Source organism: Erinaceus europaeus, chromosome 20, assembly GCF_950295315.1.
Source record: "Erinaceus europaeus chromosome 20, mEriEur2.1, whole genome shotgun sequence".
NCBI classification, from domain to species: Eukaryota; Metazoa; Chordata; class Mammalia; order Eulipotyphla; family Erinaceidae; genus Erinaceus; species Erinaceus europaeus.
In genome coordinates this window covers 40,652,065-40,676,762 of record NC_080181.1, presented here as the reverse complement: position 1 = coordinate 40,676,762, position 24,698 = coordinate 40,652,065, and the positions used below count along the sequence as shown (strand labels likewise).

Genomic DNA, 24,698 nt, shown 5'->3' with positions numbered 1-24,698 from the left:
TCCCAGAGGGTTAAAGAATAGGAAAGCTATCAAAGGAGCGGATGGGATACAGAGTTCTGGTGGTGGGAATTGTGTGGAGTTGTACCCCTCTTATCCTCCTACGGTTTTTGTCAGTGTTTCCTTTTTATAAATAAATAAAGAAGTATGATGCTTTTCCCCATTTTCCATATTCTCCCTTTCCTCTCCTCTCCTCTCCTCTCCTCTCCTCTCCTCTCCTCTCCTCTCCTTTCCTCTCCTCTCTCTCCTCCCCTCCCCTCCCCTGTCATCTCCTTCTTTTTCCTTTCTTCCTTGCCATCAGGGTTATCACTGGTGTCCAGTGCCTGCATGATGAGTCCACCACTCCCAGCAGTCCGTTTTTTTTTCTTTTTTGTTTTTTCCTTTCTTTGTATTTGATAGAACAGAGAGAAACTGAGAGGTTGGAGAGGGGTGGGGAAGATAGAGAAGGAAAAGATACTTGTAGGGCTGCTTCATTGTTTCAGAAGCTTCTCCCCTGCAGCTGGGACTGGGGGCTTGAATTGGGGTTCTTGCAAGTGTGTACTCTATCAGGTGTGCCACTGGCTAGCTTTTTCTCCATACTTTCTACAAGCAGTATGTGCTACTTTTTTTTTTTTTTTTTTTGGTCAACAGGGTTATCGCTGGGAGTAGGTGCCTGCACGAGGACTCTACCAGTGCTGGCCATCATTTTAGCATTTCCTTTTTCCCCTGATGAGACAGAGCAAAACAGGAGTGAGAGGGGGAAGAGAGACACCTGCAGTGCTGCTCTACCACTTGTGAAGCTTCCCCCTCTACCCTCCATACAGGTGTGGACTGGAGGCTTGAACCTATGTCCTTGAACATAGTAACTTGTGCGTTCTACTGGGGCGAACTACCTTCCCATCCCTTGTGTCAGCTATTTTCATAGACAGACACCACCGAGCACATTCTGGAATACCAGCACAGCCGTGTGGGCCAGCACCGTCACAGACCACAGGTGAGGTGACACTTACCCGCATAGATGACGATGCCCACGACAGCTTCCGTGTTTCTGATGGTGCAGCCTCGAAGCAGCAGGTTTTCCTTACACAGCCCAGACTTCTTTCCATTGTCATGTATGCTGTCAAGGACAGTTGGCATGTGTCACCAGGACACTCACACAGACCTTCCATCTCTCTCAAGTGGCACTGCCTTGGGGGAGGGAGACCTGAATTCTGGGTGGGAAAAGGTAGCAGGGGAACCCAGAAGGGGCAGCCTGACTTAACAGATTTGGTGCTCTCAGGGCTAAGGTTTCTAGAAGTTTTGAGAGCTGGCTTATTAATAGCCAATGGGGCTTTGTAAGGTGATAGGAAATCCACATAGTAGTCTCCGGTCCCAGCTCCTGACAAGGTTTCTGTCGCCCTTGTAAACAGGGGTGCTTAGAGAAGACTGATATTTAGTCTTTGACCCCACTTCCTGGCACAGAGCTTCCAGGGCTCTTAAGTCCCTCAATGATATAAGCATTGGGAGCATCTTTCATTGAAAATTGGGCCTTTGTAGCCAATTGATCCACAGGATACTAAGTTTCTAGTGATGTTTCTTTGTTCAAATGTGGTGACTCTGAGTTGGGGGCCCTAAATGGGATCTGTCACTGGAAGAAATAAGATATGATTAGAGGGGGTTGGATAGTAGTGCAGCAGGTTAAGCGCACATGGCGCAAAGCGCAAGGACCAGCGTAAGGATCCAGGTGCGAGCCCCTTGCTCCCCAAGTGCAGAGGGGTCGCTTCATGGGCGGTGAAGCACATCTGCAGGTGTTTATCTTTCTCCCCCCTATACTCTCTTGATTTCTCTCTGTCCTACCCAACAACAACAGAAGTGACAACAATAATAATAATAACAATAGGGCAACAAGGGGGTTTGAGAAATAGCTTCCCAGAGTAGCAGATAAATAGTGCAGGCACTGAGCCCCAGCAATAACCCTGGAGGCAAATATATATCTGGGAATACTGGGGCCAGGCAGTGGCTCACTGGTTAAACAAACTCAAGGACCTGGGTTCAAGCCCTTGGTCCCCATCTGTAGGGGGGAAGCTTCATGAGTGGTGAAGCAGGGCTGCAGTAGTCAATCTCCCATTCCCCTCTCAGTTTCTCTTCGCCTCTATCCAATAATAAATAAAATATTAAAAAAGAAATATCATCCTATTTCCCCCACCCTATTCTCTCTCTCTCTCGGGTAGGAGAGAGAAATTGAGAGAGGAGGGGGAGGCAGAGAGGGAGCGAGAAAGATACCAGCAGACCTGTTTCACTGCTTGTGAAGCAGCCCCCCTGCAAGTGGGGAGCTGGGGGCTTGAACCAGCTTTCCTGTGTGAGTCGTTATGCATTTTAGATAACTCTCATGGGCTTCTAGAAGACTTCCAATCCCATAAGCAACCAAGAAGGCTCAGGTGCCAGGGCTACACAATGTACTTAAAAAAAAAAATCCAAGGGTACTTTTGAGAATTCTGTGTGTGAATTTACATGGGCATATAAAGATACAGAAAAATAGACAGGCAGCTACCCTGAAGAAGGTCAAACACAAGGGCAAGGTTAGGCAGAGAGATGTACGATACTCACATGCAACCGTGAAATCGAGTCAGGTCATTGTTTGGCTTCTCACACTCGATCACACTGGTAAATGTCAATGGATTGAATTCAGAGACCTATAAACGTGAGCATGCAGACATTAGAGGAAGTTGGGTACGGGTTTTTTTTTTTTTTTTGTTTGTTTGTTTTTGAACAAATGCTTTATTTCAATTAAGTTAAAAACAGGGAACTAAAACCATAAAGGAAAGGGCTCATGAACATGCAGTAGATGAGGAAAACAATGTAGGTGTCCCCCAGGGAGGGCAGGGCCAGGTCAGGGGTGGGAGCAGGCCCAGGGCCTTCTCCACAGCTGATTCTGAGAGTGCAGCTCTGAGCACCGAGCTCTGAGCCGGAGGGGCCTGTGTGGCTCGGGGGTCCCCGTAGTCTTAGCTGAGGGCCCTGTTTCCAGGGTTGCTGAGGGCTCCACACTTGCAGATGACTCTGGCTCTTGGTTCTGCTAGCAACAGGGTGCTGATGGCACCTTCTCACCATCCCATGGACCTTCAGGCTGTGTTCCTGGGGGCCCATAGAGTACAATGTCACTGTATAGCGGGATCACCCCACCAGCAGCTCCATGCAGCCCAGTGGGAGGCCACTCTCTGCTGACTGGGCAGGAGTCCCTCCACGGCCGTCCAAAGAGCCTGCTGAAGTCGTGTCCAGGGTCAGCAGACTCCACCTGGACCTCGGCTGCTTTTTTTTTTTTTACTGTTTGAAAAGGCACCTGCTTTTTTTGTGCCTCATATCTGAGGCAGAGATAGTTCATGGAAGGTCTTTGTCTTGTGTGTGACAGTACAGAATGCCAACGCCACATGGTGTGCTTGGCTTCTGCTTCTTCCTACTGATAATGAATGGCAACTCATCATCACAGACAGAATAACAATTGCTAGGCACTGTACTGTGAGTGTGCGAGTGAGTGAGCGTGTGAGTAAGTGAGTGAGTAAGCAGAAAGGATGGTCATTGTAATGCAAGATGAGAATTTGAGAGATGATGACAGAGGACGGGCACTGATGATGGAAAAAGGCTAAAATACTCCCAAGACAGAGTGACCTAATTCTACACAGATTTAGAGAGGAAAATCTCTTCTGGAAACCAGGAACTTATAATATACTACCATTTGCTCAATGTAGGATAAAAATCTTCCTAGAAGGCAGGGGCGTTAATGTAGTTCCCTTCAGGACCAATTTGCCTGCCTGAGGTCCCAGAGGTTACAGGTTCATGTCACAGCATCACCTTAAACCAGAGGTGAGCATGCTTTGGTGGTCTATCTACCTGCCCCCCCCATCAAATCAATTTATAAATAAAGGACACTTACTTTGACATGAATCCAGCCCAGGCTCAAGTCCCTGGCATACACACAAAGATTATAATGGTACAGAGGGGGAAACTTTGGTGCTAAGGGTGCCTCTTTAAAAAAATCCACAGATACTTGATAAAAATATTTAGATAATCAATGTGGAAAAGGACACTTTATAGTTCTGCTCAATGGAAAATGTATAGCTCATGTCTTTTGGACCGTGTGAGAATTATGGTAGCTATGTGGGGGACAGAAGACATTGGTGATGAGTACTAACACACACACACACACACACGTACATGAAATTACACCCCTGAAATATTACCATCTTGTAAACCACTCTTAAATCACTAATAAAAATAATGAAAGAGGGACTAGGCTGTAGCACAGGGGGTTAAGGGCACAAGGTGTGAACCGCAAGGACCGGCGTAAGGATCCTGTTCAAACCCCCAGCTCCCCACCTGCGGGGGTGGGTCACTTCACAAGCAGTGAAGCAGGTCAGCAGGTGTCTATCTTTCTCTCCCCCCTTGATTTCTCTCTGCTCTATTCAACAATAATGACAAAAATAATGAAACAACAACAATGATAAACAACAAGGGCACCAAAAAAATGTGAAAAATGACTTCCAGGAACAGTGGATTTGTAGTGCAGGCACCGAGCCTCAGCACACTATTCAAGTGAGCTATTTTGCTGGCCTGAATGTCTCTCATTTACAGGTTTCAGCTGATGGGTAGATAACACAGTGCCTGTCTGGCCATGGAGAGACACAGGTAGATAGGGGCAATGTGGCAGGTGGAGAAGGGAGGATAGAACCAGGCGAGAAATGAAGGGAACAGAGCCATTAGTACAAATCAGCACAATGGATGGATAAACAAACTAGCTTTCAGGTTTGTCATTCTCTTTCCTCTGAAAAATATCCTAATATGGTGGAAAACATACATTGCCTCTGCTCATATGAACACACTGTCTCAAAAAACCACAAGCCTGAAAGGATATGTGCACTTCAATTTTCATAGCTACACTATTCACCGCAGCCAAAATATGGAAGCAACCTAAATGTTCAATGACAGACGAGTGGATAAGAAGTTATGGGATGGGTAGTCAATAATATACTACTCTGCAATCAAAATGAATAAAACTGTATTATTTGTATTCTTCTTCCCTCCCTTCCTTCCCTCCTTCCGTCCTTCCTCCTTCCATCACTACTACTACTACTTCTTCTTCTTCTTTTTCTTTCTCTCTCTCTCTCTCTCTCATTCTCTCTCTCTCTCATTCTCTCTCTCTCTCTCTCTCTCTCTCTCTCTTTCTCTCTCTCTCTCTCGTTCTCTCTCCAGAGCATTACTCAGCTGTGGCTTATAGTGGTGTGGGGGATTGAACCTGGAACTTTTGGAGCCTCGAGCATGAGAGTCTCTTTGCATAACCATTATACTGTCTACCCCTGCCCAGACTCTGTGATTTGAAAAAAAAATGGATGTAACTAGAGGTGATTATGCTAAGTGGAATAAATAAAAAGGCGATGAATAGCTACCAGATGGTTTAGCTCACATGTGGGATAAAATTAACTAAAACACTTGAAATTGGAAAGATGGTAACCAAGTCCAGACGGTGTCCTGGACTTGGTATGAGAACTAGGGGCGGTAACTGGTGGTGGTGGTGGGGAACTCTGATGGAGGGTGTGGGGACTTACACATTCCATGTATGGGTATGAAAACGCACTCTGGAAATCTTCTAATTTTGTAAAAAATCTGTTAAATCACTAATAAAAAAAGGAGGACAAATTGCAAGTGGTTAAGTCACAAAAGTACTATCAAGACTGTTGACACCCCTTCCCCGCCACCACACACACATACTTGTGGGCTTTCTGGCACATTAATCAGTAATAGAGGTAATTCAAAAGCCAGTGTTCACTATTTTCCAGTGTACTAACACACAAAAGGCTAACTCATGAGACAATAGTAGTTCATCTCACCAGCTTGCATGAAAAATACCATGTGTCCAGGTTCAAGCCTCTGGTTCCCACCAGCAGGGGAGGGAGGGGTGCTTCATGAGTGGTGAAACAGGACTGCGGGTATCTCTCTCTTCTCTCTCTCTCTCTCCCTTCACTCTCAATTTATCTCTGTTCTATCAAATAAAATAAAGAAAAATACCAATGGAAAAGACTCTTTCTGAAGTGTAATGTCACCAGCCCCTCTGTCTTTGGACAACACTGGTCTTTTGATCTGTCTCCAGAGTAAGACTCTTTCACAAGTGGATTGACTTTTCTAGGGCAGACATCTGTAGATACAGTGTCCAGGATGGCTATGAAGTCAGTGAGTCCCAGAACATAGCAGGATTATTCTTGGCAGATGTGGGAGCATAGACTTAAAATACTTGGTCTGTTTGTTATTCTTTCTAAGAAAAGTGCAGTGTGCATCACTCAGCAGTGGCAGGACATTCTGTCCCTATGACTTGAGAATTGTATTTAGAATGCTGGACCAACCAGTAGGGGGCCAGGCTGTAGCGCAGCAGGTTAAGTACACATGGCACAAAGCGCAAGGACCAGCATAAGGATCCTGGTTTGAGTCCCTGGCTTCCCATTGGCAGGGGGGTTGCTTCACAAGTGGTGAAGCAGGTCTGCAGGTGTCTATCATTCTCTCCTCCTCTCTGTCTTCCCCTCCTCTCTCCATTTCTCTCTATACTATCCAACAACAACAGCAGTGGCAACAATAACAATAACTACAAAGGCACCAAAAATGGGAATAAATGGCCTCCAGGAGCAGTGGATTTGAGTGCAGACGCCAAGCCCCAGAGATAACCCTGGAGGCAATGAAAAAAAGAAAAAAAAAACAGCAATGCTGAACCTGTGGTCCCATGCCTTGGGCAACACAGAGGGTTCATCTTTGAGTTTATCACTTTAAAATAAATGGCTTTACATACATTTATCTTTTTCTTAGACAGAGACAGAGTAAAATTAGAAAGACAGACAGAGACAGACGGAGTGAGAGAAACCACCGCACCAATGCTTCCTTCAGTGCTGTGAGGGCTGGGCTCTGGTGGACACTCAAGCATAAAGTCCTGAGTTGAATCCCCAGAATGGCATGTGCCAGAGACATTCTGGTTTTCCCTGCTGCTCTCATCCCTCCTTTTAATGAATAAATACATTAAAAAGTGGCTCAGGTAGTGTCACACCTGGTAGAGTTCATATAGTACCCATTAACAAGCACCAGTTTCAAGCCCCCTAGCCCTCACCTGCAGGGTGGGAGCTTTGGGAGTGGGAGCTTCTCCCTACTACTCTTTGTCTAAGAAAAAAAAAAAAATAAATAAATAAATAAATAAATAAATAAATAAAGCAAGCTGCTGGGGGAGCTGGAGCCCCAGCCCCCCAAAATATGTGAATATAAGAAAAATCACTTGAAAATTCAACAAAACACAACCAGGATTTCTTCAGAAACTCACTAAGTCACAGCCATCAAGGTGCAGATACTACTATGATTCCATCCTGACTTCTCTGGACAGATGACCATACCAATGTATCTCAAAGTCTCACCTCTCTGGAGCTCTATCCCACTAGGGAAAGACAGAAACAAGCTAGAGGGAGGGAGGGGGTTGGTGGTATGGATTGAATCCAATGCCCATGTCCAGCAGACAATTACAGAAGCCAGAACTCCCAGCTTCTGCATCCATAAAGAATTTTGGTCCATACTCTCAGAGGGGAAGAAATGTTAGTGGGAAGATGACCAGAGGGCTCTGCACTCCAATTCTATCAACCTGGAGAGAGAAGAAGAGAAAAAAAAATTTTTTTTTTTAAAAAGGAAGGGCACTCAAAAGTTGCAGGTATGACTTAGAAAGGAATAGAAGGCAGGACCATAGGGAAAAAAAAATATAATATATATGTGTGTGTATATATAAAATAATCAACCCATATCTGTAACATTGGGAGAACCACTGTAGTTTCCAATGGAGGGAATGGGGACACAGAACTCTGATGGTGGGACCAGTGTGGAATTTTATCCATGTTATCTTATACTTTTGTAAATGAATATTAAATCACTATAACAAAACAAGAATATATTAATTTATTCCCTCTACTCACTATTGGCTTTATTCTATATTGGCTTCCAGGCCACACCCTATTCCTCTACCAAACTTTTGCCTGCCCTAAACTTTAGAGCATAAATTTTGTTATGTCTATTTTATCACCACAAAAAGTCTTTAAAATGCAGGTATGAATCAATATTGAGAAGAGACTGTGAAGGTCATCAGTAAAACACAGCCCCCAATCCAAAATATCTCAGTACAAATATAAAGGCCCTCATAAGTAATTGTGTATTTTCTTAGTGTTTTCCCTAGTTATGTGTAATTACAAAAGTACCACTGAATTTACCAGTGACTCATTCTAGCAAAGATAAACAGGAATTTATACTGGAAAGCTTTTTTTTTTTTTTTTTTTAACATTTTATTCGATAGGACAAAGAGAAATTCAGAAGGCATGGGGAGACAGAGAGGGAAAGAAAGATAGTTATTGTGGTTTTTTTCAAATCCAGATATTCTACTTTTTCTATTTTTCTATATATATGAATAAGTTAATCATATACTAGTCATGACTAAAATAACTTATTTCTCCACTGAAAAAATATTTTAAGTTGGAAAAAATATATGTATATATTTTTTGCTTTTCTTGGCATCAAGTAGGTCTTTGGTTATTTCTAGTTATTTCTTGTCCTTGTATCCCTAGATTCCTACCTTTCCAGAGCTTTACTTTAGGAAAACGTAGAAGTGACACTTCAGAATCTGTTTTCCAACACCCTGTCATCAATAGTTTTGGAGGTGTCTCAAGCTTGTACACCCCTCAGTATTACCAGTTGTCTCTGTCCCAAAGGTGTTATTTCCAGGAGAAATAACAAAGGTGAATCTGAGAAATGTTTTTCAGCTTCCTGCCTACACCTACACATATCAGTTGGGTCTGTTATATCAGTATAAATCTATCACTGCAACTCTAGTTATTTCGCACACTACTTCGACATCACTCACACACACAAAATAAGCTGTTAGATGTGAAGGAAACAAGGTTCTTCAACATCTTTGTCTTACTTATTCAATAGTAAATCTAGGGAGTCAGGTGGTAGCGCAGCCGGTTAAGCACAGGCCATGTGGCGCGAAGCGCAAGGACCAGCGTAAGGATCCTGCTTAGAGCATCTGGCTCCCCACCTGCAGGGGAGTCGCTTCACAAGTGGTGAAGAAGGTCTGCAAGTGTCTATCTTTCTCTCCCCCTCTCTGTCTTCCCCCTCATCTCTCCATTTCTCTCTGTCCTATCCAACAACAATGACATCAATAACTACAACAATTAAAAAAAATGGGCAACACAAAGGGAATAAATAAATAAATATTTTTAAAAAGTAAATCTAACTTCAATATTTCTAGTTTCAATATCTGTGGTAAAACAGCTGCCTGAGTATGACTGTTTTACCCACTAGACTAATGAATTAATGCTATAACATGTTAGAATTTGGATGTGAGAAAATTTTGTGTTCCATATATTTAGCCTTTTAGCTTCTTTTTTTTTGTTTTTATCTGGTATTCTTTATTTAAATCTTACTTAAGTAAATCCAGTAATTTACATGACAATGTTTTTGAAAAAGAAATAAGAAAGAAATGATATTTTCTGAGATTCCAGATGCAAATCTTTTTTTTTTTTTTTGCCTCCAGGGTTACTGGGGCTGGGGCTCGGTGCCTGCACCATGAATCCACTGCTCCTGGAGGCTGTTTTTTTCCCCCTTTTGTTGCTCTGTTTTTTTTAATCTTTGCTGTAGTGATTATTGTTTTTATTGATGTCGTTGTTGGACAGAACAGAGAAAAATAGAGAGAGGAGGGGAAGATAGAGGAGGGTAGAGAAAGATAGACACCTGCAGAACTGCTTCACTGCCTGTGAAGTGAACCCCCCAGCAGGTGGGAGCCAGGGGCTCAAACCGAGATCCTTGCGCCAGTCCTTGCGCTTCATACCATGTGCGCTTAAAACATTGCGCTACCACCTGACCCCCCAAATGATTTTTCTAGAAATATCTAGCAAAGTATCTACTTGGTCAGCACTGAATTGCCTATGTCATCAATGTATTATTTCAGTGACAAACACAAATTTGGGGTTGGGAAGACTGTGATTTCTTATTCTGATTTCACACTGATTTTTTAAATTAGCCACTTACCTAGTTACCAGTAATTATCGATTAAAATTCCAGCTAGTGAGAAACTTTTTCAGTTTCTGAATTCAAAGAGATTTCCTAATTATTATTAGCTACTCACCCAGGTACCAACAACTACCTACAATTCTAATTCATTATTAATTAGAACAATACTTAATATTTAGTGGCAAGAATGGCTCAGTTGCTTTGTCTTCAAGGTAATACTGTAGGTAAATCTATTTACCTCTAAGTTAGTAAGTACTGCACTAATTACCAATAATACCAACACTTTAATTTATTATTTTATATTTATTTATTTATTGGATAGAAACAGCCAGAAATCAAGAGGGGAGAGGGTTATAGGGAAAGAGACACAGGCAGCCCTGCTTCACCACTCATAAAGCTTTCCCCCTGCAGGTGGGGATTGGGGCTTTGAACCTGGGTCCTTGTGCACTGTAACATATCTGCTCAACCAGGTGTGCCACCACCAGGCCCCACACTTTAATTTTTTAAAAATATTTATTTATTTATTTATTTATTTATTTATTTATTTATTCCCTTTTGTTGCCCTTGTTGTTTTCTTGATGTCATCATTGTTGGAAAGGACAGAGAGAAATGGAGAGAGGAGGGGAAGACAGAGATGGGGAGAGAAAGAGACACTTGCAGACTTGCTTCACTGCTTGTGAAGTGACTCCCCTGCAGGTGGGGAGCCGGACGCTCAAAAGGGATCCTTACACTGGACCTTGCGCTTTTTAACCCACTGCGCTACCACCCAGCTCCCCATACTTTAATTTTTTTTTAATAATTTTTTTTTATTATTATTTATTTATTCCCTTTTGTTGCCCTTGTTGTTTTTTATTGTTGTAGTTATTATTGTTGTTGTCATCGTTGTTGGATAGGACAGAGAGAAACGGAGAGAGGAGGGGAAGACAGAGAGGGGGAGAGAAAGATAGACACCTGCAGACCTGCTTCACCGCCTGTGAAGCGACTCCCCTGCAGGTGGGGAGCCGGGGTTGGAACCGGGATCCTTATGCCGGTCCTTGTGCTTTGCGCCACCTGCGCTTAACCCGCTGCGCTACAGCCCGACTCCCCATACTTTAATTTTTTAAGTTAGGTCTGAATGACATATACCATTAGTTTCAGGTACACAGTTAAATAAATGACTTTGTCAATATTGTGAAATGATCAAGACAGAAAGTCTCATTAATCTCTGTCACCACACATAGTCACATATTTTTCTGAGGAGAACTTCCAAGATCTACACTTTCAGGGACTTTCAAATGTTTACCACAGTACTATTAACTATAGTCACATACTGCACTTCATGTCTACATGAGACTAATGTTATAACTGTGTGTCTGACTTTTGTAAGTCTTGAGGGCACTACTCTGCACTGTCTTAACATTTTTTTGAGCTTGATAACTGCTAGCTATTGTGCTCAGTGCTGCACACCTAATGTATAACCTTGCCATGAGGTTTATTTTCATGCCACTTTTAATTTGACACCTTACCAGCAATTTACTACATGCCCAGCAGTGCTATGGGAATACCAAAGAGGGCAGATGGCCTCTCATTCTGAGTGGATGATCTGACTTTTCACAGCAAAAATGAGTGTTTCCAGCTAACTAAACCAGTATTTTCAGTTAGCTGGAGACGGTAGAGAAATAGTCTCTTCACCCTGGTTGCCCCTGAGATAAAGTGGATGCTCGGTTAGTATTGTTTGTTTTATCTTATTAATAAATGTGTTTTTGCCACCAAGATTATTGCTTGGGCTTGCTGCCTGCATAATAACTGCATCATTCACAGTAACTACACTTTCTTTCTTTCTTTCTTTCCTTCCTTCCTTCTTTCTTTCTTTCTTTCTTTCTTTCTTTCTTTCTTTCTTTCTCCCTTCTTTCTTGCTCTCTCTCTCTTTCTTTCTTTCCTTCTCTTGCTACCAGGGTTATTCCTGGGGTTGGGTACCTACACTGTGAATCCACAGCTCCTCCCACAGGCCATTTTTTTTTCACTTTTTTCTTTCTATTTCTATTTGTCAGGATAGAGATAAATTGAATGGGGAGGGGAGATAGAAAGAGAGAAAGAGTAACACTTGCAGACCTGCTTCACTGCTTATGAAGTGTTTCCCCTGCAGATGGGGAGTAGGGACTCGAACCCAGGTCCTTGTACATGATGATATATGCACTTGACCAGGTGCACCACTGCCTGGCCGCATCTATCTTTTTCTTTTTTTATATATTTATTTATTTTCCCTTTTGTTGCCCTTGTTTTTTTTTTTTTTTAATATTTATTTTCTTTATTTATTCCCTTTTGTTGCCCTTGTTGTTTTATTGTTGTAGTTATTATTGTTGTTGTCATTGTTGGATAGGACAGAGAGAAATGGAGAGAGGAGGGGAAGGCAGAGAGGAGGAGAGAAAGATAGACACCTGCAGACCTGCTTCACCGCCTGTGAAGCCACTCCCCTGCAGGTGGGGAGCCGGGGTTGGCCCTTGTTGTTTTTTATTGTTGTAGTTATTATTGTTGCTATTGATGTCGTAATTCTTAGATAAGACAGAGAGAAATAAAGAGAGGAGGGGAAGACAGAGAGGGGGAGAGAAAGACAGACACCTGCAGACCTGCTTCACTGCCTGTGAAGCTACTCCCCTGCAGGTGGGGAGCCGGGGGCTTGAACTGGGATTCTTACACCGGTCGTTGTGCTTTGCGCCATGTGGGCTTAACCTGCTGTGCTACTGCCTGACTCCCTTTCTTTCTTTTTCTAATAGAGACAGAGAGAATAGGGATGAGAGGATGGGGAGGAGAAAGAGACAGAGAGAGAGAGAGAGAGAGAGAGGAGGAGAAGGGGACCTATAGCACTGCTATACTGCTCATGAAGCTTCCTCTGCTACAGTTGGGGACCACGGGCTTGAACCTGTCATCAAGAAGGATAAATTGTGTGCTCTATTATGGATTGTATCTTCTTAAATAAATAAAAACCTCAATGAAACTATAAGCTTTCTGGGTAGAGAAAGTTAAGAGGTGGCTGGGCAGCAGCGCAAGAGTACCAAGCGCAAGGTTGGAACGTCAGCTCCCCACCTGCAGGAGGAAAACTTCACGAATGGTGAAGCAGGTCTGAAGGTGTTTCTGTCTCTTTTCCTTTCTCTCTCCCTTCCTCCCTCAATTTCTCTCTGTCCTATCCAATACAATGGGAAAAAATGGCCACCAGGAGCAGTGGATTCATAGTGCCGGCACAAAGCCCCAGCGATAGATAACTCTGGAGGCAAAAAAAAAAAAAAAAAATGTTGAGACCTTAAATCAATATAACTTACTTCTCCAGTATTTATTTATTTATTTTATAAGTTTGGTATTATACTGGAAGTTTATGCCTTGAAGCATATACTGAATAGAAATGATCACAAAACACACATGAGTGACCAGCTAATTCCAGTAGGTATAACTTATTATTTAACATGTCCTAAATATCTAAGTGCATTAGTTGGGATAGCAGCTGGTGACAGATGATAAAGAACCAGCTTGTATGTAATGCAGCACATGGCAATTTTCCTGAGTGCCACATCCACTCCTGATGGAGTCACTATCTCCATGGTAACAGGGACCATGGGATGGGCCTCGGGGCAAAGGTCCTTGGCTAACCTTAAAGGAGGCTTTCAGAAGCTCCCAGACTTTGACTGCTGCTGGAGAAACTGATTAAGGGGCAGGTGTCTGGATTGCTAGCTTTTATTGTATATTTTTTTCTAATTGTGTTTTTTTCTGTCCTATGGACAATCATTGGAGAGCAAATGGTCTTCTCTTTGGTTGAAAGGAGAACATGAGCTTTGATTTTTTTTTTCAATCTGACTTGAACACGCAGGCACCAGGCCTTCCTGCCTTTTCAACCATTGTTGGCAAAGGCCTCCTTGCTGTTTCCCAGTCAAAAAGGCCAAACTCAAAGGCTCTAAAATTCTCCAAATCAAATGTCTATTTATCCCCCCCTGTCAGCTACAAACGTTTATGGCAGCCTTCCTGAGCTGTGATTGCCAGCAGAGTTCTGCTTTTTTCCCCTTTATCACACAGGGTTAAGGTGTCACAAGTAGAACCTTAACTGGAGTTCGCATATTGCACCAAGGTAAAAGACTCTGGGGTGGGTTTACGGGGAGAATACAGATCCAAGAAGGATGACAAGAGGACCTAGTGGGGGTTGTATTATTATATGAAAAACTGGGAAATGTTATGCATGTACAAACTATTGTATTTACTGTCGAATGTAAAACATTAATTCCCCAATAAAGAAATAAAAAATAACAACAACAGTAATAACTACAACAATAAAACAGCAAGGGCAACAAAAGGGAATAAATAAATAAATATTTAAAGAAAAAAAAAAGACTGTCTAAGGTGGGGCTATGCATTCAGACAGTTAAGCAATCAGGGCTGCTTTTTTTTTTCTTAAAATAGAAATCCAAACTCACAACCTAATTGAGAGATGTTCTTTCAAATAGCCCTCTTGAAAGAATCTGTAACAATCCAACAGGCCATCACATCATGAAGCACACTCAGAAGAGCACTACAGGGATCCTTTGTACCACCAGGTACAAAACATCCAGTTTACTCCAGAGCCCTGGGTCTCTGTGTCCCTCTCCCATTGCTGCAGGTGGAAGGACAGTGGAAGCAAAGACAGGGCTTCCCAGTATGAAGCTGTCATGTTTTGGAGACCACTGAGAAGGTAACCTGCAGCAAAAGCTCTCCTGTAGCCAGGTGATGAGGAAAGAGAGCTGGATCCTCCAGTGCGTTTAAGAGAAGTGAATCCTCAAACAGTCAAGCATTGATGCTTATCTGATATGGTGGCCGTGCACTGGGGAAAGTAGACTGAATTCAGCTGTTCCCATCTCATTCCAATACATGCTTGAGGATAATTGTGCATCCACATGGTAAAAGAAAATGAGACTTGGGGTTGGGTAGTAACACAGCTGGTTAAGTGCATGTGTTATCGAGAGCAAGGACCCAGGTTCAAGCCTCTGGTCTTGACTGTTTTGACTATGGTGAGTCAAAAGATAAGTCTTATAAGCCGCGAAGTTACTTCTGAGAGAACAAAACAAAGAGTTATAGCTAATCAGATAAAGAATGGAAGAGAAATAAAGAGTTGGTCAAAAACAATACCAAGACCCTCTCTCCTTCTCCTTCATCTCTCACTTCCCTTTCAACTTCTCTGCCTCCATCCAATAAATAATAAGTAAAGTATTTTTAAAAAGAGAAAGGTTCAAAAAATCCCCAGGAAATGTACTATAGGAAAGATGATCAGGGAAATTGCAGGATAGTGATGTGTACACTCTACCAAAAGCTCCCCAACCCAGCTCCCCAGTACTTTCATGTCTAACAGGCTAAAAATGTAAACAACGTAAATGTTTTATCAACAAGTGAACACACCAACAAAATACAGAGTTGCCACACACACACACACACACACGTGCGTGCACATGCGTGCTCTTAGCAAGAAAGAATAAACAAGCCATGGACACACACACACCTGGGTGAATCGAGATATTTGTTTACACAGAAAAATAAGTCATATTTTTTAAAAAGGTAAATACTGTATGCTTCCATTTATAAAAATTTGTAGAAAGTAAGTTTAAAAAAAAAGTAAAAGCAACTGAAAGAAGACCAATGGTTGTCCAGTGGCTCAGAAAGGGGTGAGAAATAGGACTTCCAAAATTTTAGAGGTAACCGGTAAGTTCACTAGCCTGATTCATGTAATGTAACCATGATTTCCCTAATGTGTATACCTTTATGTCAAGCTTCATGCAATTGTCCACTCTAAGTATATGAAATTCTTATAAGTCAATTACACCTCAATAAAGCAATATAAGAAATGAAAGGGCACTCAGAGTTGCAAGTGTGGCATGCTGATTTCCTTTAATTCTGCTTTTTTTTTTTTTTGCACTATCCTTACCAACGAGGTGAAAAGACACCATGAACTGCCTGTCGACACTGTCATGTGAATTCAACAGAGCATGTTTCACCTTAACTAGAGATCACAGCTCCTCAGCCGCCTTTAGTTCATTCTCCAGCAACATCAACCTGCCCAGAGCAAGGTACTTAACTTCTGCAAGCCTCAATTGCTCTAGCAGGGCATTCATGCCAAGAATTTTTTCCATCAAGACTTTAGTGCCTGTGAATTCTAATTCATTACCTTGACACCTGTTTATGTATGTGTCCAGTGTAAATTAGCAGCTGGCAAATCACCCCCAATGCCAGTGGATGGCCAGCTCTCTATGACAACTAATTGGCACTATGTCCTGGGACTCAGTTCCACTTGGGGCTGGCACTCCAGCACTGCACTCAAACATCTCCACAGCCTGCTATACTCTGCCCACTAAACACGTTCATCGTGGAGGCTCAGCTCAGTTCTTGCTCTCAGCCCTGGGACCATCCATAGCACAAAGGGGCCTTCTGCAGACCCAACTAAAATACAGCATTGACTTCGCTGAGCACATAGAATGGGTGTTGGAGAACCCCTTGAATTATTTTCTTTTTTTTTATGTATTGCATATTTTATTTGGTGAGATTAATGGTTTACAGTAAAAACAGTTGTTGATACATGTGTAAAATTTCACAATTTTCTGAAAAATATTCTCACCCTCAGCCAAGGTTCTCATCCTCCACCATAACTTGAAAGTTCCCCTCCCAGAGTCCTTTACTTTGTTGTAATGCACCGGTCCAAGTTCTAATTTGTGTTTCCCCTTTTTGTGTTTATTGCTCAACTTCTGTCTCTTATAGAAAAACTTAAAAACCTAATACTAGGATGTTTTTGCTAGTGTTTATAAAAGTGTCAGGTTTCTTAGGTGAATAAAAACCACAATGGGAAATAGGCCAGAGAGAAAGTTATCCAGTCATGAGGCTAGAGCATGTTTGGGTCTCTGGAAAAGACGAGGCAGGAACAGCAGAAGACAGCAAGAACTTCTGCCAGATGCTAGATTAATTAATATCCTATATCCATCAGCTGGGGCCCTAATCGAGGAGACCTGAGATTCCCAAACAGACTTGATGGGCCTAGACCTCGAATAAATCCCTCTCTACATTGTTACCGGTCATTTCTATCAGAAACTACAAAATAGACCCCTTTGTGGGTCCCCATAGAATCTTGCCCTCAATGTGGATCAACAATGGTAGAGAATGTTCCCCATCCTCCAAAGGGAGGATGGACAACATACTCTATGCTACACCTGAGGAAGATGGGTTGATATTGGGGCAGCCTGGAATATTCCTACTCATGACCACAGAATGAGAGCTCAAATCTACAGGGATACAGAGGTTACATAGGCTCTTAAGCTGAATATGGGCCCCAGATTACATCAAATCGATGGGGTTTACAGTCAACAATATTTATATCCCTTTCCCATATTAGGGAGCTATTCTCTTCCCTGATCCAGCTCTCTGGTCCTTTTCACAGCCATGACATCATCTCCCCAGACAATAACTTGGATCCACTGGCATATCAGATTTCAGGCACAGGGGAAAAAAGAAAAGGGGGAAAAAACTGGTATAGCCATAGGCCCTTTGGGATTTAACTAAAATATACCTACTAGCTATCTACAAAATGAAGGACCCCCCAACTCTTCATCTGCACTGTTCCAGCCCTTAGGTCCATAATTGGTCAATAATTTGTTTGGCTTTGTATGTTAACTCTCGTCGACCACCAGGTTCCAGATGCTACCATGATGCCAACCAGACTTCCCTGGACACAGACAACCCCACCAAGGTGTCCTGGAGCTCAGCTTCCCCAGAGCCCTTCCCCACTAGGGAAAGAGAAACAGGCTGGGAGTATGGATAGACCTGTCAACGCCCATGTTCAGTGGGGAAGCAATTACAGAAGCCAGACTTTCAACCTTCTGCATCCCACAATGACCTTGGGTCCATACTCCCAGAGGTTAAAGAATAGGTAAGCTATCAGGGGAGGGGAGAGGATACAGAGTTCTGGTGGTGGGAATTGTGCGAACCTGTACCCCTCTTATCCTATGGTTTTGTTAATTTTTCCTTTTTATAAATAAAAAATTAAAAGAATATCTTATATCCACAATCCCTCTCGAGTTTACATCCTAAGCTATACGTCCTATGCTCATGATATCATCATTATGCTAATTATGTACATGGCCTATAATTCTTTTTGCTTACAGTCAAAACAAAATATTCCCAACAGTCCATGAATGAGATAATCATTTATTTATCCTTCTCTTTCTAGCCTGTCTCACTTCACATGATTTCTTCAAACTCCATCTAAGATGAGGTGAAGAAGGTGAATTTATCATTTTTAATATCTGAGTAGTATTCCATTGTATATATATATATATATATATATATATATATATATATACCACAACTTTCTCAGCCACTCACCTGTTGTTGGGCACCTGGGTTGCTTCCAAGTTTGGGATATTACAAATTGTGCTGCTATGAACATAGGTATACAGCTATTTCTGAATGAGTGTATTTGATTCCTTAGGATATATCCCCAGGACAGGAATTGCAGGGTCATAGGGTAGGTCCATTTCTAGCCTTCCGAGAGTTCTCCAGACTGTTCTCCACAGAGGTTGGACCAATTTATATTCTCTTCAGAAGTACAGGGGAGTTCCTTTAATCCTGCCACCTTTCCAGCATTTGTTGCTACTGTCCCTTCTGATGTATGACATTCTCACAAGGGCGAGGTGGTATCTCAGTTTTGTTTTAATTTTTCTTTGACAATCAATGACTTGGAACGTTTTTTTCATATGTCTGCTGTCTTCTGGGATCTCTTCTTTGGTGAATATTCTGTTCACTTCCTTCCCCTATTTTTAGATGGTATAATTTTTTTTGTTGCTGAGTTTGGTAATATCTTTATATATTTTGGTTATTAGCCTTTGTCTGATGTATGGTATGTAAAGACCTTCTCCCATTCTGTAAGCAGTCTCTCTGTTTGAGTGTTGGTTTCTTTTGTTGTGCAGAAGCTTTTCAATTTGATATAGTCCCTTGATTTTTAAAAAAATATTTATTTATTCCCTTTTGTTGTCCTTGTTGTTTTATTGTTGCAGTTATTATTGATGTCGTTGTTGTTGGATAGGGCAGAGAGAAATGGAGAGAGGAGGGGAAGACAGTGGGGGAGAGAAAGATAGACACCTGCAGACCTGCTTCACCACCTGTGAAGCAACTCTCCTGAAGGTGGGGAGCTGAGGCTTGAACTGGGACCTTTATGCAGGTCTCTGAGCTTCGCGCCACATGCGCTTAACCCACTGAGCTACCGCCAGACTCCCATTCCCTGATTTCTTGATAGACACTTGAATCATATATATTGCTTGTTATTTCAATGCTGAACTATTTTTATTAATTACTGACAGCTAAGGAATTATATCAGACATATCTGAAATTCTTTGCTGTCTCTATAGTTCTGCCTCAAATCTCCATGATGTTTGTGCTTAACTAGATGTGCCATCACCTGCTTCCCTCCCCACTTTACTTCTTAAATCACACATACTAGTAAATTCATCCAATGTTTTCCTTCCTTCTTTTGAATTTTTTTCAGTTGGCAAGGTCCCCTCCAGTTAACAGATGACCTCATCAATACCTCCCGGAACCTCCCCTCCCCAGAGCCCTATTCCACTAGGGAAAGTCAGAAACAGGCTGAGGCTATGAATCTACCTGCCAACACTCATGTCCATCGGAGAAGCAATTACAGAATTTAAAACTCCCACCTTCTGAACTCCTAGAAGACTTTTGGTCTATATTCCCAGCGGGCTAAATGATAGTGTAAGTAAATGAGAGGGCTCTGTACCCTCATTCCACTGGGTCTGGAAGTGTTGAGCACCAGGAATCTTGTCTTTATACCATCACTGAAAGAGAAGCAAGTCTGGAAAACATCAGAGGAAGTTGGTCACTGTTTCTCTTCTCTGAGAGAGAAGTAGAAAAAAGGAAAGACACCCAGAAGTAGTAATAGGTGTAAGGGTGACTTAGGAAGTGAAGGTAGGACCATTGAGAAAATGGGAAAAAATATACACAGACATAGATAGATAGATAGGCAGACAGAGAGAGAGAGAGGAGGACAGACAGACAGACAGACAGATAAGACAGACACAGAATCAGCTCATATCAGTGACCTAGGAAGAACTACTGCAGTTTCCAATAGAGTGAATGTGAACACAGAACTCTGATGGTGGGAACCATATGGAATTATACCCCTATTATCTTACAGTTTGAAAAGTCAATATTAAGTCACTAATAAAAAAAAAGTAAAAAAAAAAAAAAAGAGAGATAGATCCCTTCCAGTTCCATCTATATTGTAGCAATAGGCAAGGTTTCCTTTTGTTCTGAGAGCTAGGTAGGATCTATATTGTAGCAACAGGCAAGGTTTCCTTTTGTTCTGAGAGCTAGGTAGTATCTATATTGTAGCAATAGGCAAGGCTTCCTTTTGTTCTGAGAGCTAGGTAGTATCTATATTGTAGCAATAGGCAAGGCTTCCTTTTGTTCTGAGAGCTAGGTAGTATTTCACAGTGCACACATGCCACAGCTTCCTTACCCCCTCCTCTGTCTTTGAACACTCTGGCTGTTTGAGAATCTTGGCTACTGCAAATAGCATGAGTGTGTATATATCTTCTCAGAACAGTGTTTTTATGTTCTCTGGATAGTTACCTAGGAGAGGAATTTCTGGGTCACAGGCAGATCTATTTTTAATTTTTGAGAAATCTCTGAACTATTTTCCACAGAGGCTGAATCAGTTTACATCCCCACCAACAGAGTATTAAGGTCCCCTTTTCTCCACACCCTCAACAGCATGTGCTGTTTCCGGTCTTTTTAACATGAACCATTTTGTACACAGGTGTGAAGATACTTCAGTCATCTAGACTTGTATTTTTTAAATCAGGAGTGAGGATGACTATTTTTTAAATTATCTTTATTTGGTGAATAGAGACAGCCAGAAATCAAGAGGGAAGGGGTGACAGAGGGAGAGAGACAGAGAGACACCTGTAACACTGCTTCACCACTCTCAAAGCTTTCCCCCTGCAGGTGGGGGCTAGGGGCTTGAACCTGGGTTCTTGTGAATACATGTGCGCTCAACCAGGTGCACCACTGCTAAGACCCAGGATGACCATTTTCTATTGTGTATATAGACCACAACTTGCTCAGCCACTCATCTGTTGTTGAACACCTGGGTTGCTTCCAGGTTTTGGATATTACAAATTGTACTGCTATGAACATAGGTATACATAAATATTTTTGGGTAGTGTGTTTGGTTCCTTTGGATATATCCCTAGGAGAGGAATTACAGGATCATAGGTCCATTTCTAGCCTTGCGAAAGTTCTCCAGACTGCTCTCCACAGGGTTGGACTAATTTACATTCCCACCAGCAGTACAAGAGTACAGTTCCTTTGTTCCTACAACCTCTCCAGCATTTGTTGTTGCTACCTTTTCTGATGTATGACATTCTCACAGGAGTGAAGTGGTATCTCATTGTTGTCTTTATTTGCACTTCTCTGAAAATCAGTGGCTTGGAACATTTTTTCATGTTTGTTGGCCTTTTAGATCTCTTTTATGGTGAATATTCTGTTCACATCCTCTTCCCATTTTTTAGGATGGGGTCATTTGTTTTCTTGTTGTTGAGTTGGCAAGCTCTTTATATATTTTGGTTATTAGCCTTTGTCTGATGTATGGTATGTAAAAATCTTCTCCCATTCTGTGAGGGGACTCTTGGTTTGGGTAGTGCTTTCTTTAGCTGTGCAGAAGCTTTTTAATTTGATGTAGTCCCATTGGTTTATTTTTATGTTTGTCTTCTTTGTAATTGGATTCGTTTCATTGAAGATGTCTTTAAAATTTATACAGAAAAGAGTTCTTGGTGGCTGTTTTTCATTTTTATTGGGTAGGACAGAGAAATTGAGAGAGGAGGGGAAGATAGAGAGAAAGAGAGACAGGAAGACACCTGCAGACCTGCTTTACCACTTGTGAAGTGACCCCTCTGCATGGGGAGGTTGGGGCTCGAACTGGGATCCTTGTGCAGATCCTTGCACTTCCTATTTGTGCTTAACCTGATGCACCACTACCTGGCCCCCTCCCTTTCTTCTTCTTCCTCTTCCTCCTCCTATTCCTTGTCTTCTTAGATTTTTTTTTTCTTTTTTTACTTTACATGTGGTAGAGTTTCATCTGAGAGAGGAGACAGAAGCTAGAATACCACTCCAGTACATGCAGCCCTGGAAATCAAACCAGGAACCCAAAGTATGCAAAGTTCTGTGCTCTAACAGCTGAGCTATTTCTCGGCCCCCTTCCTATTCACAGAAAAGCTGTACCTCTGGCCACAGTCAAATGAGAGAGGTCAGAGCACACTTGGCTGAGTCAGACCAGCAGGTTGGCCAATCACTTTACGCATGAGGAATCAAAGGCAGGCAGAAGAGGTCTCAGATTCTTTATGGGACAACCATGTCCACTTGCAGGTCAGGAATCATGCTTGGTCGGGGAGAAAAGAGACTTAGTCAAGGCCACATCATAGCCTTTTCTCTGCTTGCTAGTACCCTTCACAAAACAGCTCCCTTGCACTTACACTGATCCTTTGGGAGACGCTGCAAATATTTGTCTGTTTCAAGGCATTAGAGTAGGACAGAAACAGTCCAGTCTATACCCAGAGGGTGATCAGAGCATAAACTGCTGCTCCTGATCCCCCCTAATCCTTCACAGTCTCTCCAAAGAAAACTCAGTGAGATGCCACGCAAAGGCTATGGTTAATTTTATGCTTTTGCCACCAGCATTATCACTAGGGCACGGTGTCTGCACAGCTTCACTATTCCTGGTGGCCTGGTGGGGTTCTTCAGGAGGAGATCTGAACTCCTGTGCTCAGTGAAGCAGACTGCCCTTCCCGCTGTGAGCAAGCCACAACCAATTCATGGAGGACCCCAACAGATCAAAAGACAGAGGAGAGAGGGCTCCACCCAGAGGAGGAGCTGGGACATGTCATCTCAGCTGCTTCCTAGATCTTGAACTGGAATGTTCATGCCACTGACTCTCCTGCCTCCCTCCCATAATTTAATCTCAGACTGAATTACACCTCCGCTCTCCTGGGTCTTTAGCTCACAGACTGTGGGACTTTTCTGCCTGCAGAACCATGTACAAATATATGCACCTTTCCTCATTTCTAGCTATATGTATCTAGATTTACTATGGATAGTAGTTCATATATTCCTAGGTGTACAGAGAAACCTATATAGTCCTTCCTAGTGTTCTGCTTCTTTGGAGAACCATAATGCATTATGCAACTAGCTCTTAGGGTGTGTCCCCCCCCACACACACACACACACCCAGTGCTTTCAGACCTTAGCAAGGTCTTTTCCCAGAACAGCTTCAGGGCTGAGAGCTGCTGGTATGAAAATAGGCAGAGGACAGAGAGCACACAGTCAGTAAACGTTTCCACCCTCACTCAGGGATCTCTGCCAATGACAACTGTCCATGTTTCAGCCAACCAAGGAAGTAAAAAGTATGATTCTCCAGGCAATTCCACCCCTCCCCCCTTGCAGGTCACTGTGTCTGCTTCTATGAACACACACACACACACACACACACACACACTCACTCAGGTCAGGCATGTGGGAGTGCTGTGGGAAAGCCTTCTTCGCATTTTAAACTTTACAAGCCACAGATATTTGTCAAATGTTTAAATCTTATGTTGCAACACTTCTGGAGGCCCTCTGGAGGGCAGGGTGTGGCGTGCAGAATTCTAAAAAGCAGACAATACCTGAAAAGATGCCAAACTTCTCTGGGGATGGGAGAAAATTCTGGAGACTAGCAGCTTCATGCCTGGAGGGAACCCAGGGGTGTGGTGCCAAAGACTGGGGTCTCCTAAAAGTGTGTCCTCTGGGCGTGGAGAAGCGGGACTGAAAGAGTTTCATAGAGTGAGAGAGATATAAATGGGGAGCCAGAATCACAGAACAGAACAGTCCAGATGGGGGGAACAGTACTGTTTGGCTAGGAGGCCAGTGGATAGCAGTTCTCGGTTCAGAATGATGGATGGCTTAGTAGCTGCCAGGCCACTGAATGCTAGGACACTGGGTGTGCAGAGACTCCCCCAGGAAGCAAGGCACCTCAGATTCCTAACTGGAGCCACAGAGCAGCAATGCTAACAAAACACTCGCCCAAACCACACCTCCCTGTGGCTGAATTAAGCAGTGCTCCATTTCACCCTGAGGTTTGCAAAAGCACCTCTTTTGGAGAAGGTGATCCACATTCACATCTGGGTTTATTTCTAATTTTTAAAAAATTTAAGAGTTGATTATTTCAATCATATGAGCAGCCCAGGAGGTGGTGCCGTGGATAAAGCACTGAACTCAAGCATGAAGTCCTGAGTTTGATCCCCAGCAGTGCATGTGCCAGAGTGATGCTCTGGTTGTCTCTCTCTCCCCACCCCCCTCCAATAAATCAGTGAATAAAGTAATCTTTAAAAAGCTAACATAGGGGGAGTTGGGCGGTAGCGCAGCAGGTTAAGCACAGGTGACACAAAACACAAGGACTGGCGTAAGGATCCCAGTTCAAGCCCCTGGCTCCCCACCTGCAGGGGAGTCACTTCACAAGCGGTGAAGCAGGTCTGCAGGTATCTATCTTTCTCTGTCTTCTCCTCCTCTCTCCATTTCTCTCTGTCCTATCCAAAAACAACGACAGCAATAACAACAACAAAAAACAAGGGCAACAAAAGAAAATAAATAAA

General features: G+C 42.7%; 1 protein-coding gene across 1 annotated transcript in view; it reads right to left on the bottom strand.

Annotated features, from left to right (window-relative positions):
- The window catches only part of ATP10A (ATPase phospholipid transporting 10A (putative)), a 170,820-nt gene that overhangs the window by 54,508 nt on the left and 91,614 nt on the right, over positions 1 to 24,698 (bottom strand). Inside the window, exons 3-4 of the mRNA XM_016189712.2 lie at positions 2,563 to 2,648; positions 987 to 1,093 (exon numbers count right to left, since the gene is read on the bottom strand). Of these exons, the coding sequence (XP_016045198.2) occupies positions 987 to 1,093; positions 2,563 to 2,648 (193 nt within the window). The remainder of the gene's footprint in view (positions 1 to 986; positions 1,094 to 2,562; positions 2,649 to 24,698) is intronic.